The 20,670-nt window shown below is 40.1% G+C and overlaps 1 protein-coding gene across 2 annotated transcripts; it reads right to left on the bottom strand.

Moving 5' to 3' along the window:
* Positions 1 to 4,886: 4,886 nt before the first annotated feature.
* SIK1 (salt inducible kinase 1) lies at positions 4,887 to 19,932 on the bottom strand. 2 transcript variants are annotated; one of them, XM_042457108.1, is made up of 14 exons: positions 19,785 to 19,932; positions 18,569 to 18,800; positions 17,781 to 17,897; positions 15,607 to 15,670; positions 14,605 to 14,766; positions 14,129 to 14,253; positions 13,876 to 13,999; positions 13,012 to 13,235; positions 12,357 to 12,506; positions 11,430 to 11,552; positions 10,940 to 11,162; positions 9,413 to 9,688; positions 8,780 to 9,044; positions 4,887 to 7,759 (listed from the first exon to the last, which is right to left on the bottom strand). In XM_042457108.1, the coding sequence occupies exons 2-14, from the start codon at positions 18,719 to 18,721 to the stop codon at positions 7,354 to 7,356; spliced, it is 2,412 nt and encodes an 803-aa protein (XP_042313042.1). In that variant the 5' UTR covers positions 18,722 to 18,800; positions 19,785 to 19,932; the 3' UTR covers positions 4,887 to 7,353. The 2 variants fall into 2 exon arrangements, with proteins under 2 accessions (XP_042313042.1, XP_042313043.1); XM_042457109.1 differs by lacking the exon at positions 19,785 to 19,932 and having other exon boundaries at positions 18,569 to 19,378.
* Positions 19,933 to 20,670: the final 738 nt, after the last annotated feature.

The following is a 20,670-nucleotide window of genomic DNA, read 5'->3' on the forward strand; positions in this document are numbered from 1 at the left end:
AAAGGCTCTTAAGTTCCAGGAGCAAGAGGAAATGAAAGTAGCACAAGCAAGCATACACACATTCTATGTCACCCAAAAAATCATGCGCATAGACTGTCAAAAATAAAAAGAGAGAGAGGTTCCTTCTACAGCCTGATTTCCCTACATCACTCCTCCGGCTTGGACCCGCAGCCCAATTTCCCTTGACAGTCCTCCTCCTCCTTCCTTCCTTCCTTCCAACCCTCCCCTCCCTCTGACCTGCCATGAATTGACCCTTCCCCCGCTCCTTCATCCTCCTCCTCCATTATAGAATGCTCTCCATGGCCCCCTTCTTCCCCCGGCTCCTTCATCCTCCTCCTCCTCTGTCACTTTCTCCAGTCCCCCCCACCCTCCCTCTGACAGCCCTTTGCAGCCCCCGTCAGTCACCCTGATTTCCCCTTTTAGCCTCCTGTCACCCTGCCTCCTGTCAGATTCCCTTTCTCCTTCTGCTCTTTCCTCCTCCTCCTTGTCCAATGAAGGGGAAGGAATGCTCTGCCCTCTGCCCACCCTCTGACCTAAATCCCTCCCTGAACTTGCCCCGATCATGACCGGGGGGCAAGTTCATATTCAGCAGAACCCAGGTTTTTTCAAAAGAAACAGCAAATGCCCCAATTTTAAATGTCCCATGCTAAGGGGTATTTGCTGCAGAATGGGTGTGCAAGCCTCTGATTCGCTTGTGGGGGATTCGGGGTGAATATGAACTTCACGTGCAAGGATTGATTCCTGATCCAGGGTAAAAGGTAGTCTGAATGGGCCCCTTGTTCCCTATTACCCAGGGGTAGCTGGTGGATCTGCTGTCTCATTGATGGCAAATCGTCTATCCATTTTAATACTACTGCTGCCACAGCTGCTCTGAGTTGAATGAGAGCTCTGCCAAAATGAGATCTTGTCCCTTCAGAGATTCGGCACCAGCAAAGCTCCCTTCAACTCAAAGCATCTGCAGGAAAAGCAGAGGGTTCATCACCTTCATCAGGGACATAGCCAGGATTTTAGGAAGGGGGAGGGGTCCAGACTAAGTGCAGACATTATATTGGGGCTTGGGTGTGGCGGTGCAGCAGCACGCACCATTCATTTTTCTGATGGAAGGGGGGGTCCGGACCCCAAGAAACCCCCCCCCTTGGCTATGTCCCTGCCTTCATGGTGGCAGATTCACCAGACACATTTGTTGGGCTGCATCTGCACTACAGCAATAATGCAGTTTGACACCACTTTCACTGTCATGTCTCCGTCCTATGGAATCTTGAGGTTTGTAGTTTGTTGTGACATCAGAGATCTCTGGCATAAAAACTACAAATCCCAAAATTCCATAATATTGAGCCATGGCAATTAAAGTGGTGTCAAACTGATTACTTCTGCAGATGCAGTGTTAGTCTCTCTCTTTCATCCTTTTTATCCCCCCCATCTCAGCTCCTGGGTAAATGTCTTCCTGCTGTCCACTCATACCTCCTGGCTCCTTTCCATTTCTCACTCTCTCTTTTTCCATCTCTCCCTTCCCACTTCTTCCAGCTGTACTGAACTTCTTCTCTAGTACTTTTTTGTATTTTCCTTCTCCCAAGAACACCTGGAACCCATGACTAAAATATGTAAGATTTTTAGCATTTTAAAATCTAAGTCCTGTTAAACTAAAAAGGGCTTGCTCTTGCATATGTGTGTGTTTTGTGGTTTCAAGTCATTTCAGACTTATGGTGATCCTAAGGCAAACTTATCACAGGGTTTTCTTGGCATGTTTCTTCAGAGGAGGTTTGCCATTGCCATTCTCTAAGGCTGAGAAAGTGTGACTTGACCAAGGTCACCCAGTGGGTTTTCATGGCCAAGTAGGGATTCTAGCCATACATATATAGAATAGCCCTTTTGATCTCAGGTCTTGGTCCTGAAATTTCAAATCCTACAATGGTTCTGACATGAAATCCCTACCTCCATATGTTGTGGGATTGAACTCCTAGTATTCCTCAGTACTGGCTATAGCAGCTAAGGCTGTGAGAGTTCAAGACCAACAGCATTTGAAGGCCAAATATTGTCCATCCCTACTTTAGAGCTACTTCATTAACATGTACCATCCACTTACACCTGCTGTGAAGTTATATGATTACAAACCTTCTGCACTTATACAGTGGGCCCTCGATATCCACTGGGGTTTGGTTCCAGGACCCGATGCTCAACTCCCATTAAATACAATGGCATAGTAAAATGGTGTCCCTTAATATAAAATGGCAAAATCAAGGTTCGCTGTTTGTAATTTATACGTTTTTCAATATTTTCAAACCATGGGTGCTTAAATCCGTGGATATGGAGGGCTGACTGTATAAATTTTCCCAAGCTAGTTCTACCCACAATTCTGCTGAACCGAGGATTAAAATAAAATAATCAACTCCATTTAAATTCCAATCATGATCAATGCAGCATCTGATCAATTGAATTCTAGTCCACAAGAAGTCTTTAAAGTTTTTTGTGGGTTTTTTGGGCTATGTGGCCATGTTCTAGAAGAGTTTGTTTTTGACGTTTTGCCAGCATCTGTGGCTTGCATCTTCATCTTCATTTCTCTGAAGATGCCAGCCACAGATGCTGGTGAAATGTCAGAAACAAACTCTTCTAGAACATGGCCACATAGCCCAAAAAACCCACAAAAACTATGGATTCAGGCCATGAAAGCCTTTGACTTCATAATCTTTAAAGTACTACAAGATATTTTGTAGCTTATAGTTAGGGTAGAATAGTAAGTCAGAGAATTTATCTTCTCAGTCCTTTTTCTTCCAGCTTCTTTGCTCATACCACAGCAATTACTACTCAGCTCAGAGTTAAGTTTAAAAAGTAAGGAGTTCCAAGGCTCCCCAAAGTATTCTTTTGCTATTCTGTGGCATGCTTGTAGTTAAAAGTAGTCTTTTCTTTTCCTGTTATCCAAAAGTAACTAAAATTTTATCCCTCATTGTATTATGATTACAATGTAACGGTTATGTCTTCCTTATTACAAAAAACAATACAGTACTTGGAAGTAACTGGTTATTGTAGTGAACTGCTTTGAAGCTGATTTAGCATGAATATCCCGCCAGCACTAAACCCCAAAAAAGACAATCACTGAATTTTGTACCTGGATTTCAAAGGGGTGCCCACTTTGTTTCATATCCTGTTACTCTATGTTCCTTGATGTGCTCATTGCTGCTATCTTTTTATCCTTTTATAGTTTAATCATAGAAACTGTAAAATGCCTTTTTCAAGTTGTGGCTGCTGTACTCTATTCTGAAAGGCCTACTCTCATCACAGCATTATTGGGATCTCTCCCCTTCCAAATATACTCTGCATTGTCAGTGGTGAGCTGAGTCAGCAAAGTCATACTTAGCTTTGCACACCTTTTCCCACTAGAGCCATATATAGTTTTCTGTATCGTTATTGAAATGGATTATTATCCAATATGTACCACACTTTACCAACAGAACCTCAAAGACTGCCTTAATTCTCTTAAAAACTAACAAAAAGTTTTGAACCTACTAAAACTTCTGAAAATTCAAAATGATTTTTTTAATGTGCATTTTGGCTGGCCAATAAAGGTATCACTCTTTTGTGGGTTTTGTATTTTGTTTTATTTTGCTATATGGCCCATACGGCTAACCCTAAATATGTTTCCTGGATCTGAAGACACCAAATTTAGCCACAACAGTGGAATCCTAAACAAGTGGGAAATAAGGACTGAGACTTAACTTTTTAAGATTTCTACCTTCAACAAAAGTAAAAAGATTTTGATTTTTTGGGACTATAATTGCCTGAGTTTCACATATATAGCATCTAAATGTTTTTCCAGATGTAGTAGTACAGACTTCTTGAGAAATTCAGTGTTCTTTGCCCCCAAAAAAGCATGAGGCATCACAGAAGACAGGCATCTTTGGGGTTATTCAGACATTTTTATTAGTGCAATGATGCAAATAATCACACTCACACATTCCGGTTTTGTTGTCCACACTATGGAACTGCATCTATGCACATCTCTGTAAATTCAGTTGTTCACATTGCCAGCACTTATTCAACAATGGAGTCGATGATGCAGATGTATTCAAAGCATGTTCAAGGTATTTAGAGTTTTATCCTGGTTCGTCTCAGGTCCACATGCATCAGTTATTCACACAGCCAATGATGCAAATCTTTTAGAAAAACTCAGAAAAATACCCAAGATCAGTTATCCCAGGTTAAGTGGGTTTTGACAGCCTCCTGCCCCAAACGTAATTGGAAGCATTTGAGATGCATATGAACAAAAAGATTCAATCCAGATTCTACCTAATTATTTTCACTATCTGAATCACCCCCTAGATCCCATAAGGATTTTCTTTACTGTTTCTAATGGGTTTAAATGTTCTCTTGGTCCCCACATAACCAAGAGGGCAGTGGCCCCTGCTGAGATCCCTCCAAACCCACTGAACCACAGTAGAGGCAACATCTGATACAAAATGAAGACCTATCACCCCAGTACTGTAACTTTTTTTCTTCCTGTATGTTTTTTTAAATATCTTTTGCCGGATGAAGAAGCCAGTGGACCTTCAAAAGCTTATGTGATGTCTTGTGCATTTTGGCTGGCCAATAAAGGTATTGTGTCTATGTAAATTAGGGGTGGGCAGCTGTCATCATCCATTTTGGCTCACATTTCCAATAATTAGACAATATAATATGGTGGCGTACCATAGGGGTTCCAATCCAAAAATATTGGTAGGACCACTTGTGATGTATATACTTTGCACGGGTTTGTCAGGGAATGGGATATTTACATGCTGGAGGACTAGTATGGTCCTGCTTTCCTCTGCACAACCTTGTAGTTAAAATACCTGCCAACATATATTAGACATACTGGTTTTGAAATAAAAATGGAACCACACGTTGAGACAAAATACTTTAAAACTTTTTATTTAAATATTAAATAAAACACAACTAATCATTTTGATGTACATCTCTCATTTTAACATAAGAAATAACATGATCTTCAGTCATGATAAAAAATAAAAACTATACATTTTAATTAAACCAATCACATAGTGTCTTTAAATAATCTATTGCATTGCAGTCTGCAAAACAGTACTGTCAAGAGCACTACAAGAAAAAAAAAAGGAGACACAAACCCTGAAATGTTGAAAATGACCTTTCCTACTTCAGAACAGTTTCATAGCATTTTCTATAGCAAAAGTGTGTGTGTTGGGGCAGTACAGTAAAGTGCTTATCGTTGCTTAGGGCAAAAATATTGTTATTGTGGCTTCTTGATCTATGGCCAAAGGGGGAAAAAAAAAAGAGAAAAGAAAAATAGGTTGTTCTTTAAAGAACATGTGCTACTTTTTATGAAAACGAAGGCAACAGTTGCTGCTTTGGGAGGCTCTTGCTTTATTTGTCACCACCACAAACCACACACCAAGCCATTTTGTGAGTTAGCATGAGAGTGGTGTTCCCTCTCTGGGCTGAGGAGTCCCCAGTCAGAGGTATGGTTGGACAGAGCACTTTCCCTTCACCTTGAAGATCTTAGAACACACAGCAATAGCAGAAAGCAGAAGACACATCAACACAGATACTGTAAAGAGACAAAGAAGTTGAAGAGCCACAGAAGAGCCGTATAAAGTTAGCTCCCTCCCCACCCTCTCCCCTCCTACCCACCAGTCTTTGGCTTATTTGTTTAAAAAAATAGTTTTGTTTTGTTTTTTACATATATAATACTGCAGGTTGCACAAAGCAGTAGTAACCTGAAGGCACCCGGGTTACATTTTGAGAAATGGGTCCTTGAAGTGTTAGATAGAATGAAGCTGTTTCAAAAACATCTGAACAGTAATTTTGGGCCAAGCTGACTCACTACTTGTTCACCTGCTTCTTGCATGTAATCTCATCTCTTCAGCCAGCTGACTAGGAGGAGACACCATACTCTCCTCTCCCTGTAATACGCAAACATGGCTTCCATTAATATGAAAAGAAACCAGTTCTGGCCAGAAGGAGCAAATGCCAGGAAATCTTCTTTTAAAAAGCTTATTTTGAAACCTAACTAGTAGTGTCTATTGTCTTTCAAATCCTATATGCACATGCACAACACACACAGAGTATTAAAACCACATATAAAATTTCCTACAATAAAAAAATAACCCTATTGGCTAATCAGAATGCAAAATAACAAAACCCAGAAATTGTGCTATTTGTCTCACTGGAGTTTGTTCAAAAAATGACTTCTAAAGAATATCACTTTGTGCTATGCTGTTCCTTTCAACTGTCAGTATAATTGTCATAACTATTGCACATTTCCCAATGAGTCAGTTCAGCTTGGACCCTGATAGTGAAATGCATAAAACCTCATTAGCAGCGGCAATAAATAAGTATAGCAGTAAGGTATACCAGGCCCCACGGACAAACACTTCGGCTTTTGTTGGGTGCAAGGGAAGAACAGAAAGGAAGTAAAAGCAGAATGTTTAAAAGACTTTCCAAGACAAAGACCTCTCACAATTCTACTTCCACTTACTTCTGCAGAATTATTTGAACAACCCCAAGCTGATTCATAAAATATTCCTATTGTTTCTTTACCCCACTCTGCAAGAAGTAACATGAAAGCAATTTGAAGTCTGTGAACAAAATCCCCAGGGGGTAAATTAATTGTTTCTAATGATTGAAAACTATTCTTAGCTCCTACCACTGAGACAGTAAAGCAAAAAGTTCACAGTTTTCTCTTAAGGTATGTTTCAGTAGGGGAGAAGGAAAAAAATCAGAGAGGTATTAGTTCCTTTCATATGAATGAAAAAAATGAATGACAATGCTTTCATCATTATTCTTCTACCTATGCATAAAGAGTGTATTTGAGTTGGAAGGGGTGCCAAGAGTGTTTGTTTGTTTGTTTCAAGAAAGAGGTAATCATCATCTTCACAAATCCATAAAAATATTGTTAATAGGGCAGCTCTGGTTCCTTCTTCGAAAAGCCATTCCCTGCTGTGCTACAACTACCGCTAGCTGTCAGTTTTGCATAACAGCAGAGCTGTATCAACCCAACCTTAATACAGTACCACAAATGTTCTCCCTGACCCTTCCCCCCATTCCCTGTCATTATTTTCTTTCAAAAAAGAGAGAAGTTTTTCCTTTCATTTTCTTCTATTTGTTCAGTGCAAGAATAGTTGAAGCCAAAAGACGTAAGTATTGCTTTTTTCAGTTCTATAAAGTTATGAGCTTTACTAAGCCAAATGGCCTCTTCACATATTTCAAACATGTTATTGCTTTTGAAAGTTATTTGCTGTTGCAAAATAAAGTAAAATAAAACCACCCATCTGCAGATCTTATTGAGAGCAGCAGCACTCTCTCTTGAAAGAGATGTGTGGAGCAAGAGAACAGGGAAAGTAATTCTCATTTCACTAGGACATATTTCCCCATCTGGGTAGCAGTAAGGTCCTCCATTTCACAGTCCCCATGCTGCAAAGTAACTGCATTATAGCTGTGTGACGGCATGGCAAAGCTATTCTGCTGAGAACACATGGAGGCAACTGGAGACATATTGCTGCTGATGTGCAGGCGGGTGTCTAGAAGGTGAGCAGCTGAATTTACTGGAGAGACACTGACCCCAAAAAGGTGAGGCTGAAGAAACTGAGTGTTATGAAAGGCCAATTCAAAAGAGTTCTCACTTTGCGGTTCAGACAGGCGGAGAGAATTGGATGCTTTGCTGCCTGCAGTGTCAGACAAAGGGATGGTGTGCGACTGAGACACCTGAGAAGGCTGGTGACAGGCTGGCTGGTTATGCTGTAACTGGAGCATTCTGAATAGAAGAAAGTAGAATGAAGACGTTGTCAATTTTTAATAAGATTCCAAATAGATGTTCTCACATAACATGCTCCCTCCCTCACACTTGGTATCAGACATATTTGTCACTGTAACTCATAACAGCAGATGTGGTCAAACACACATATCTATCTAGTTGACTAAGACTTAACCTCTCTTAAAAGATGCAACTTTTCTGAAAATAAAATGTTCCTAACTGCTGACTCTCCCACTATGTTTTGTGGTGGGGGACCAGGATCATATTGGTTCAGCTAATCTTCTAGGGTGCACTTGCCTTGCCCCATTTCCAGTTCACAAGTTCAACCTAAATTTTGTACCATGAATACATATACCCTAGCATATATATACCCTTGCATGTATATACTCTGTTTACACAATAAATAAGTTACAAAATCAACATATACACGTTCCTTGGATTTGAGACTATGCACATTAAATGCGACACGTGTAGACATCCTTGGAAAAAACAGGGTGATTCAAGCAGAATGGTGCAAAATCAAATAAGAGCAGCTTTATTTTGGCAACATTCATTTTGAATTACCCTATATTACATGAATCAGCAAATGGTGAGTTCTAGCAGAGCTGATTGAAACCATCAGAATATCCTATCAAGCATACTGCTTCAACATCTGCACAAGATCTTTATTACAGTGCAATGGAGATACAATATAAGAAATCTTTTTAAAGGCTTAATTGTAAATAATATGAATAGATCTTATGACACTGAATTTTTAAAATCCAGCTAGTAACTACTACAAGAACACAGAGATTGCTCTCAGACAACCTAGCTATGTCAGATTTTAAGAGGATCCTCTGTTTCACAGACTGCAATGTATCATAGCTTTCGAAAGCAACAGATCACACTTCCTGTCACTAAAAGGAAAATAAACAGTTCATATGTTTCCAGTGTGAATGTCAGAGAGGACTGCCGTGCAACTATTGTTACAGAAGCTAGTGTTACACTGGGCAGTTCTTGTACCAGGCACCACACTCTCACCTCTGTTGCTGGAGCACCTCTTCAAGCAGGTTCCTACTATCTCTGCTACTTCCACCACTGCTGTTTCCGCCACTGCCACTGTTCCCACCACTGCCATACAGGCAGGCATTCTGCTGAGGGTGTTGGAAAGGGCCCATGGTATTCCTTGCTATTCGAGCAGATGAGGACTGACACACCTGGCGAGCAAGCCCTTTGATTTTATTCAGTCCAAGAAAACCTTTGGCTCTAGCATTCTTCCGCAGCTGCTGTCTAAATGCTTTTAAACCTATAGAGAACAACAATAATTAAACATCCACTTACATTATCTGTTAACCTTTTCCTTGGACACATTCCCTGTCCCTCCAATGATCTACTGTATCCATTCCCAATCCATCTTAACCAGCAGTTCCATAACAGATCTACAGATCTACATTTTCTGCATTTCAGTCTCTCTGTGTGTATATGTGTGCATGCACATGTATACATATAAATCTACATGCCTGCAAACACACACACACACACACAGAGAGAGAGAGAGAGAGTGTACTAGACTTAAAATAAAAGGAAGTGTCCAGATAGTAGTTAATACTCAGTAGGTAGATATAGATGTCAATGGATTGAATGGCACAGTTTATAAAGGAAGGAAATAATTACCTTGTGTTAGTGAGGTATCAGATGCTCTCCTTCCTTCCTGGAAGCTGACAGGCAAGAGTGAAGCACCACCCAAACAGCCCTGAGCTTGCAATACTGGTGTGTCTGAATGGGAAGTCAGGAACGATGATGTAACTCTGGTTGTGGTTAGGTGACCAAGCATCATCTGCTCTTCCAAACAGTTGCTCAGAGTCACAGAGCCATCATTGGTTGAGGAAGTGAGGCAGCTGTCAGAATTGGTTCCTTCTGTAGCATTTGTGGAAGAGGAAATGACTATACCTACAAAAGGAGCAGATGGGGCAGAAGAGAACATTTATGAAATGAGTACAGGAAGTAAACAAAAAAAAAATAGCCTCTCCACCTACAGAAAATCTGCCACTAGCACAAGCCTCCAACAACATTGAAATCAAAATCCAACAATATGGAACTTGTAGGATTCACTGCAATTCCATCTGAAAGACTGTAAGAGTAGAATAACTATTACGTTGATGTTATTGCTAAAGAGATCCTTGCTCTAGCATAATCAAAAGCAAGAATTCTGAAGGCTTTGTTGTTTATGTGCCTTGATTCAGGTTACATTATGGTGTTAAGGACACGATCCTGGCAGACTGCTTTGTGCCATTAGGCTTTTTGATCAGTTGTGGCTTCAGTCACAAAAAGCTGCTTCTTTTAGAAAACTTTCTAGTGTTCAGGTAACCTTATTCTTGCATTAGAAAGTTGTAACACATGGGCTGGAATGTTGTTGCTTAGTCCTAGCTGGAGTAGATCTACAAATGGTGAATTAACATATAGTTAAACCCAACTGATTCAGTGGGTCTACTCTAGTCATGACTGACAACGGGATTTAGGTCATAATTTCCAGAGAAATAGGGGCATGGGAGAACAATAACAAACATGAAAGAAATGGTTAACCAGAATTTCAGAGGTGGCCAAACTGCTATCAGGTCTTGCTGATGTTATTAAGACCTATACCTTTTTTAAAAAAAGGTCCCATGGAGTGCTTGACATTTTACTCACTAAAGTTTGGCTGTAGAGTAGGGAACACATACGGGTGGTGGTGGTAAATATGTTTTAAAGGTTGCATGATACATTGGAGAGGAAACATTTGTTTTGCTCATCATAGGGATTACTCAATCATGTTCATATCATTATCTTCCACTCAATGTATACTACTGTATCACATGAACCTAGCATGTGTGTAATGGTGGGAAGGCCAGGGGAGTCAATCTGATAAAACATTTTTTTAAAAGTACAATGTAAATAATGTAAGCAGAATTTTCCCATTAAAGATATAGTTGAGGTAAATGTTTAGATCCTGTACAACAACTGAATGTTTATTGTGCATTGAGATGAATTGCTGTTTGGCTTCAAATTGAACTATTTCAAGAGTTCAATGTGAATAAATTCACAGAGCAGAGAGGAAGAAAGGCATGAACAGTCCTAACTGAAAACAGCACTAAGAACATGTTGCTTAAAAAATAATCTTCCACTTTTAACCCATACCCTGCGGCCTACCCTTGCAGCACTTACATGGTGGGGAACATTGATAAAAATGAGTGGTGACTTCAGCCAGTGTGTGTCTTCGACTTGTATTGATGGGAAGATGAACTGGGTTGAAGGCTTTAATCTCCTCTTCCAGTTCCTTGTCCTGCCGAACTTCTTCACTGATGGTGGTTTCCAGGAGACTGTTTGGAGAGATTGAGCGATTCCTAAAAAGACTGTTGAAGTTCGGATCCACAGGAAAGAACATAGGCTGAAAGGTCAAGAGATACAGGAAGTGATAGAGTGCCCTTGTCTGCTTCCTCCCAGCATCCATTCTCCACTTTATTAAAACAGACTGAGTAGTCTGGATCTTGTTATGGTATTTTCCCAAGACCTATGCAGTTACATATGACTATACATCAAAGCATAAAGCAAATATGGAACTGATATTTAAATGCATCCTGGTCTCTCCTAACCTCAGGAATGCATCTTCCCCCCAGTTCCATTCGAACATAGTCAAGATGCTAGAAGAACCAACCTGTAAAGGGTTATTTATGTCACAATCCATTTCGACCTGCAAAGGTGACTGAATCAGATTCTGAGGCTGCTGGTACAGCAGAGATGATCTCAGTGTCTCACTGACAAGACCGTCCTGAGGTAACTGAAGGCAAAAAAGGGATGCAAAGAACAACCATTACCAATTGCTCTTGCAACTGGAGAAAAACATGTTAACTGAAATGCTGCACCGTAATGGAGCAATAACCAAAGACTAATTAATTTGCCTTTAAAGAGACAGGCAAACAGTTCAGTTGTACATGTGACAAAATTAGCATGGAGATTAACCATGTTTACCACACTACTCTCTTATAGTGCTGCTATTCCACTTTTATTGCTCTAGCTGCTTCCTGTTGCATCCTGAGGCTTGTAGTTCAGTGAGGCCTAAGAGCTCACTGGCTTAAAATTCTAAATGCTCCTCCCTTAACTACAAATCCCAGAATGCAACAGGAGGCATCCAGAGCAGTTAAAGTGGAATAGCATCGCTATAAGAGTGCAGCATTATGTATAAGGCCAGGGTACAGCTCATGCCTGGCAGTTCAGTGTGCTTATACCGAATAATCTTAAGTTTTTCTGTTGAAAACTGTTTAATATATGTATAATTTACATTACATCCTTCTGAGATATTGCAGAACTTTCATTTAACTTTCATTTAAACTTTGCTTCCTTCCAATAGTGAAATCCAACACAACAGAGCCATTTCCCTTCTCTCCCCACTTCACCCCTACTGAAAATGATTTCTGGCCATAGAACTTAAAGCAAAGATGAGGGAGAGAGAGAAACTTGCTTTAATGCCACAAACATATATATTACTGTGCTGGAAGCAGAATATACTGCATGAAGAGTAAGCAAATACTAAAAAGAAGAACACAGGTTTTGTGCCATTATGATCGGCTGCACATAATCTTACCTCAGTGTTGCTGAAATCTGAGCTCCTTGGCCTTTGCTGACGACTGCTTGTTGGCCGGTTTGCCAACTGATTGCTTCGATACTCCTTGAGCCGCTCCAAGAGAAGATAATAAATGGCAGCAAAATGGTTGTAGCTGCTATTTTGTAGAGACTAGAGGAGATGGAAAAGAGAACATGAATAAGTTCACACAAAGTGATCATCATTTCCTTTCTAAAGGTTGCAACCTTAGAACAATTTCTGTGAAAGAAAGAGCCCAGCAGGTGAGCAGAGATATGGCCAAGTAATGCATTTAAGTTAAAGGAGATAGAATGCATCTGTTGTAAGATGCAAAGTGAACCCCATGCTATAAGAACAAGCTGTGGGTGCTTTGGGGATAAAGAAAAATGCAACTAGAAGATCTAAGCACTTATTAATCTCACGGTTCCAGTATCATGAAAATACTGCATTTTGAACAGCACTCTGCCTTAGTTTCCAATAACACAAAATTCTACAGAACAACAGACAATCTTTTATCACTGCTGCCACCTCATGTAGTTTTTCTTAATTCTATATCTGTCAAAACATGTTGCCCTTTCCAGGAGACAACACCAGTCAGTAAGATGGTATTAAGAGGGACAATTCTATTTAGATCCTGCATAAACACTCAAAAGCTCACCTCAACTGTTCTCTGCCGGTCGATGCCAAGAGTATGCATGATCCCAAGGACCTGCTCATTGTAGTCTCCCAGGTTAGAGTTGTAGTTCTGCATGGAGAATGACAAAGACTGGTGCTGCTGAAGAGAAGGGTCTGCTTGCATCCACTTGTGCTGCTTTATTTGGGCAATGGTGATTCGTTTTGTGGGATCCACAACCAGCATCCGTCGAATAAGGGTTTCACAATCTGATGTTTTTTTAAGAGACAAACAAACCAGAATTTTAACACAATGTTAAAGACACATCTTTTAAAGTTAAACTGGCTCATACTGTTTGAGTCTCCCTAACCATAAAGAAAAAGAGGCATTTCTTGATGATCCAAGGAAAATCCAGCTTCCCAACTACTTTACATTTGCATCACACTGGCAAAAATATTTTAAGCCTTTTAAGTGTGCATCATCAGAACTGACAAAACCTGCTTCTTCTTTTACAAAGTATGAGAAAGAAGATGCTGGCCAGGATATTATTGTCAACAGATGATATTGCAATCTTTGACAGAATGTCCTAATTTTAATGTCTGAAACTGGGATTAACATACCTTTTTTTAAAAATGCAGTGCACCTTTATTAAGTTTTTTAAAAAAAAGAATTCTGAACATTTTTGTAACCAGAATGCTATTCCCTTTCATACAGGTATGCCTTTGTATTTATGGGAGAAAAATCTAATCCAGGGACATTATCAACACAAAAATGAGGAGTTATTATGCCCTCATAAGTTACTGTCTGCTACTTACCTGGAAAACAGGTTTCACATGCCTAAACATCTAAACAAAAAAGTTTTTAAAAAGAAAGAGATATGGATTCTTTAAGAAGGATTAATAAACACACCTTGGGACATGAAGTAGGGGATGCGAAATCGTCCTTCAAGCACTCTTTGTCTTAGAGATGGCAAATTAGGTCCATCAAATGGCAGAGAGCCACAGACAAGAACATACAGCACCACACCAAGACTCTGTCAATTGAGAAAGAAAAAAGAGGGAGATGTAACATGAGAGTAACTGAAAAACAGCCAATGAAGTCTGTTAAATATCATTATCTTAGAACTCTATTACATAATAAGTAATATGGAATTTAGACCTACCCATATATCAAGATGAGGGCCTTCATATTCTTTTCCTTCAAAAACTTCTGGAGCTGCATATGGTGGGCTTCCACACCAGGTAGAGAGAGGCTCACCAGATTTATAGAAGTTTCCAAACCCGAAGTCTGTAAAGCATGATGAATCAAATGTTATTATCAGTTGAGATACATCAATAGGTAAAGCAAACAGGTTTATTTTAATAGAAACTACAAATACTGATCACCCTAAGATCTGCCTCCAAGGCCTTTTTTTTTTTTTTTTTTGGCAGAAACATGGGTCATGTATTTCATGAATAAATAGTCTTTCTTGGCTAAGAACATGTGCGCTGCTCCACAAAAACATAGAATTTAAAAAGTTCTGTCCTCCAAGGCATCAGACAGTAAGTGTCTAGTAAATGGACTTCAGGAAGTGGTATGATATTTTACTAGTATTGCTGGTAAATTTTACTAGTATTGCTCCTGCACAACAATTCTCACCTGCAAGCTTTATGTTCATGTTGGCATCCAACAGAAGGTTCTCAGTTTTGAGGTCTCTGTGCACTATGTGATGGCTGTGGCAATACTCAACAGCTGAAAGAATCTGCCAGAACTTCTTCCGAGCTTCGCTCTCACTCAGGTGCCCATGGGATGTCAAATGATCTGCCAAGCATAACAATAAGAAAGACAGAAATTGAATATTTGAGACAAACTTCCCATTCTCCAAGATTACTAAGCAGCATCTCCCACTCTGTTTCTGTGATCATTTTACCTTAATTTAGAACATTTGAGCACTAGAATCCAAATCCTCAACTTCTTACCCTGATAAGCAACAATACCCACAAATTTACTCCTTATTACCATAACTTGAGTTAGTTAAAAATTAATTTCTATCTTTCAGATTATTGTTCTACATCCAGTTGTGTCATCACTACAACAAAAGGCTCTCTCATACTGCAGATACCTTTGTGGGTGTAAAGGATTGAAGCAATGAGGCTGGGCTCAGGGAGGTAGTTTTCATTGATTTCTCCCTTCCCTCTGCAGTCCCCTGCAACACCATATCTTGTCCCTTGGAAGCACATGGGGGTGGCCTTGGGGAAGGGGACTACAGAAGAGAGAATTTGTGAAAATCACTACCCCACTTTCTCCTAATCAGATGTGAGGAATGTTACTTTTATGGACTACAACTCCCAGAATCCCCCAGCCAGCATGACCACCACAGTCCAATGAAGGCTGGGGGTTCTAGGGTTATATTTTAAATATAAGAAAGAGCTCAAACAAAGAGCCTTCTATCATGGAGGGAAACAACAAATATAACCCATGTATTATATCTAAAACATACCCTGTATCTTTCCAAGACACATTTATCTGAATCTGAGTGTACCCCATGTTATCTAAACAACCCTATGTAAACAGAGTTCTTATTTATTTAAAAGTGTTAGATGCATTTTCCCCACCCATTTCTCATGTATCTACTGCAAAGGTGCTACAATGAGAACTTACCAAACATTTCTCCATTTTTTGCAAATTCAGTAACAATGTAAAGCATATCTTTTGTCTCCATTACCTGGTGGAGGGGGGGGGGGAAGAGAGAAAGAAACAGAACATGTCAAAGATGTGGGCGTCTGAAGCATTCCATTTATCTTTGAAGATAAGGTACTGTATGTTCATATGTAACATCAAAACATGGCATCAATGTCTTTAACACATTACATAATCCACAGAGATACCATTTTAGGAAAGACCATGCTTTCTTTACTTTTATGGAAAGATGCTTTACGTTCATGTCATTACATGATATTAATTCTTCTGTTACTGTGTATTAATTACAGAGGATTACCATATTTTAACATATGTTGTATAGAACACAACATTTCCTAGTTTAAAAAGCAAAGATTGTGAACTATAATAGAAAACAAACAAGAGCTATCCAAACACCCCAGGGATACTTGGCACTATGGGCTTATTCACTTAGCAAGATACTAGACATGCCTATTTATCCATTAAGAGCTTCCTGTTTGTGCAAAGGTATTTCTCAACATCCATCTATACTGCAGTGTGAATCACTATCTCCATATCTCCATATCATTTTACTACTCAAAGACATAGCCATTTCTAGAATAATTTGAAAATGGCTTAATATATAGTAAAGCATATAGCTTGGAAAGAAAAAAAATTGTCATGGAAGGCTTCTATTCTTCAATAAAGATCAGATCATAACTATAAGACACCCAGCAAAGAGAAATATACTTCTTTAATCCTACAGATGCTGGTTCACACAACACACACACAAGATTATTTCTCTCTCTCTCTCTCAACTATAATTTCTAACATTCTGGAAGGAAGTATGAGTATCAAAGGCTGGGAAAGGAGCACTCATCCTATATAATGTGAAAAAACATAGATTTAGCATAGTGTCAGGAAGAAATAAGGCATTTTAAATGTTCTGGGAAAGATGATAGTTGGATTAAAATTAGACACTGTTGCTGAATCTATGTCAACACTATGCCTCCATCCGCAAACTGGTATTTCACCTAACTCATGCTGCTCAGACTCCATCATAAGGGAGTGTCAAGTACAATGTCAACAGGAATGTAAAATAAAAAGTAGGAAGGCTTTTTTTTTACGAGGGGGGAATCCAAAAACACTGTGCTCCTTGAAACAACTATTCAAATGTACCAATAAGAGGATTTAAGACATTTTCAAAGGTGTATATTAATACACAGTGCAGTGTCTGATGGAAATGAAATATAAGACTCTATGCATCCTATACTGACAAGTGGGGAAGACAAGTGACAAATGAACATGTATTACAAAAGTAAATGCAGGATGTATGCTTGTAAAAAATAATGCCTCCATCTAAAAAATTGTGTTGTTGGCTCTACTTTTGTTTGTTAAGCTTTTCCTGAAATCTTTTCCTGAAAAAGAAATCTTTCCTATGATGGCAATTAAGGTTTTATATTGGACTTTGGAACTGCTATTCTTTAAATCCACATATTTATCCTTTTCTCTTTCTTTGACAAAATGTCACACACCACCTTCCTCTTAAATCCACATGGTACTGTTTAAGACGATTAAGAAGAATTCCCCAAATGCTAATTAGATAAGATATTTAGTATGTGTAGAATCAACTCTGCTCATCAGATGACCGCAATCTCATTTTCCACACAGTACACACAGTTCTTTCTTAAGGAATGGATGTGCTGAAAATAAGACTGAACTAGAATAAATTACAAGGCATTCTATAGCAGTTTTTGAAGTTGTTGAAGGAGAAAAAAAACAAGACAGCCTGATCCTAACCATCCTTACTTCTCAATTTAGATCAACAACATTATAAATGAAGGTTTGATTCTGACTGTGAACACTTCTGCACAAGACTGTAAAAGTATTTTCAAATGAAATACCATGCGAAAGCATTAAGAACTTAAGTCATACTCGTCTGTGCAGAAAGACTAGAACATTAGACAATTAACACTAACATTTTATTTGCAACTACCTTTTTTCGACTCAAAATAGTAATATTGCTAAATATTAAACATTGCTTTGTCTCTGCTTCTGTATTTCAAATAACAATTTATTCCTCTCATGAAAGAATAATGTATGCTTTAAGATCATTAGCCACCAAAGCTCTAAGGATAAGTCTAGCAGGCAAAGAGCGACCAGGACTGATCTCTTACCTGATAAAGCTTGATAATATGAGGGTGATTCAAAAGCTTCATTATCTGAACCTCTCTATAGATTTTCTCCAGATTGCTTGGATCTAACCGTGTTTTGTCTATTATTTTTATTGCCACCTGCAGTTTCAAGAAAACAAATCCAGAACACTCATAAGATATGTTCTTATACTACTGAACAATATACTAGTGCAAATAAAAATAAATGCAGTGAAAAATTAAGCACATTTAGGAAAGGTTAAGACAAGACAATACATCCTCTGCAAGATGACTACAGGCAAGACAGCAAATGCCGATAAAAGGAGCATGAAAACTGATTAGATGTTAGCTATAAACATATTTAGAGTCAGAATTAAATGTAACTCAGTTCAAATGTACTTATTCCTTTATAAACTCTGCTTAAGAATCAGTGTGCCAGTCATGAATTTAATACTTGTGACACTCCATTCTGTAACCCTTTGTTTAGTCCAGATTCAATTACACATTTATTCAGATATTTACCAAATATAACAATGAGGTTTTCAGACAATATCCGTCTAAAACAATAACAATGAAATTTGCAGCTATTTCAATTAAGTCAGCAAATTAAGATGACTTAATTTCAATTAAGTCATCTTCTCCGAAGATGCCAGCCACAGATGCTGGTGAAACGTCAGGAATAAACTCTTCCAGAACATGGCCACATAGACCGAAAACCCCACAAAAAACTATGGATGCCGTCCATGAAAGCCTTCGACTTGGCTTCGCACTTCGTTCCGCACACCGACCGAGGCAAAGGGCATCACACCCACCTGCGTTTTGGTGACTCTGTGCCTGGCCAGTTTCACCACGGCGAAATTGCCTTTTCCCAAGGTCCTCTCAATATCATAGAATCCAACCCGAAGAGGCCTTTGCTGGCTTTGGCTTGAGGTGGGGACAGTTGTATAATCTGACATGATCACCATGGCTTGGTTTTGGCGGGTGGCAAACACTATTCAGAAGCGTCTACATAAGCATGCCTCTCCAAAGACCGGAGACTTGAACCTAGAAAAAGACAAAAGCAAGATCGCACTAAGGTTTTTTTCTTCTTCTCCTCCTCCCCTAATTTCTCCTTTATCACTTCCAAAGTGATTTGGATTTGCCAATGCTTTTCCAAATCACTCCAAAGTGAGAACTTTAGGCAGAGAAAAAATGCAACCCATTCTAAAATGATACTCCCACCTTTCTCCTGAGCCCCAGATTAACTACACAAACAAAGACAAGGAATGAAACTTTGCCAGAGGTAACTTCTTAGCAGTAAGTGACACAAAGCGAGGTGGGAAGTTTTGGTTGGTTTTAGGGAACTAAAAACCCCTTTTCCCCAGCACAGGCTGAAAAGCCGGGCTTTGAGGGGTTTGAGATATTTTATTTAAATTCCATCTTTCTAGAAGGATCAAGGTGGGTTACAACAGGATACATAAATAAAAACACAACACATACATAACTAAAATTACATATCTCTCATCCCTTAGTTTAAAACTAAAATACCAACGCTATAAATACAAATTAAAATCAATGTAAAAACAGGGAAGATTGGGGAGAGACAAGAGGGCTCTAAGCTGGGATCTAGAAAGTCACACCTCCAGCTGCTTCCAAAAGGTATAAAAGAGCCAAGGAGAGAAGGAAAAAGGAGAGTTCCTGAACATGTATATATATGTATATATATATATAGATAGATAGATAGATATAGAGAGAGAGTATAGTATATTTTATTATATATATATATCTCCCACACATTCAGGGAATGTATTGAGAAAGGAATCCCTCAGTCACTCCTAATAAAGGTAAAAGGCAAACCCAGGGGAAGGGAAGCCTGGAATAGATGCTCTTGTCGCCAGGAAGAAGGAAGGAAGGAAGAAAAGAAAGAAAGAAAGAAAGAAGGCAGGAAGGGAAATGAAAAAAAGACGCCTTAGGTTGCATCCACACTGGAGGAATGTTCCGGTTTGGGAGCGCTTTAACCAGCCCTGGCTGAAGGCTCTGGAGCTGTACCTTGGTTGCCACTGCCTCCTTGCTTTGCTTGCAACCGACTGCAGAGCTCTTGCTGCTGCTGCTGCTGCTGCTGCTGCTGGCGTTGCCGCTGGCGCGCGCTGTGTGTGTGAGGAGGACTGAGGAGCCACGCGGGGAGCCCGCCCTCCTTCCTTCCTTCCCTCGCTCCCCCCTCCCTCTTCGAACACATTGACGTCACTTTGACGCCAGAGCGACGCGCGCCCGGGCGCGAGGCTGAAGGAGAAGGAGAAGCCGCGGGGGGAGGGGGCGAGGGAGGGGGCCGTCCGGGCGTTGCCAAGAGACGAGCGGGCTCTGACGCGCGCGCCCCGATGGACCCGTCGCCCTGGAGACCGGGGAAGGGAGGGGGGAAGAGGAGCGTGACGTTTGCGCGCCCAGAGACAGCCTGCCTCCCTCCCTCCCTCCCTCCTTACACCACGTGACTCCTTTGTTATTCCCCTGGAGCGCTCCCTGCTGGAAAGGCAGCGCAGCGCAGCCTCAACGTTCCAAAACCCGCTTTGAGACTGCTTTAACTGCCCTGGTTCAATGCTAGGGAATTCTGGGAACTGTAGTTCTTTGAGACATTGAGCCCTTCTCTGTCAGAGAGACCTCTGGTGCCACAATAAAATACAATCCCCATGATTCCCTAGTACTGAGCCAGGACAGTTAAAGCTATCTCTCACACTGGATTATTTCAACGCCTCTTTTTTTAAGGCCTGGTGTGCCTCTTCTTTCTGACTTTTAGGGAGCCACCAAGGTCTCTTCAGCCTCTCTGAGGCTGAGAGAGTGTGCCAATGGGTTTCCACAGCCCATCCAGGATTCGAACCCTGGTCTCCAGAGTCATAGTCCAACGCACAAAGCACTACACCCACATATAGGCCCTATCACCACC

The sequence above is a fragment of the Sceloporus undulatus genome, chromosome 3, assembly GCF_019175285.1.
Source record: "Sceloporus undulatus isolate JIND9_A2432 ecotype Alabama chromosome 3, SceUnd_v1.1, whole genome shotgun sequence".
Classification (NCBI taxonomy): domain Eukaryota; kingdom Metazoa; phylum Chordata; class Lepidosauria; order Squamata; family Phrynosomatidae; genus Sceloporus; species Sceloporus undulatus.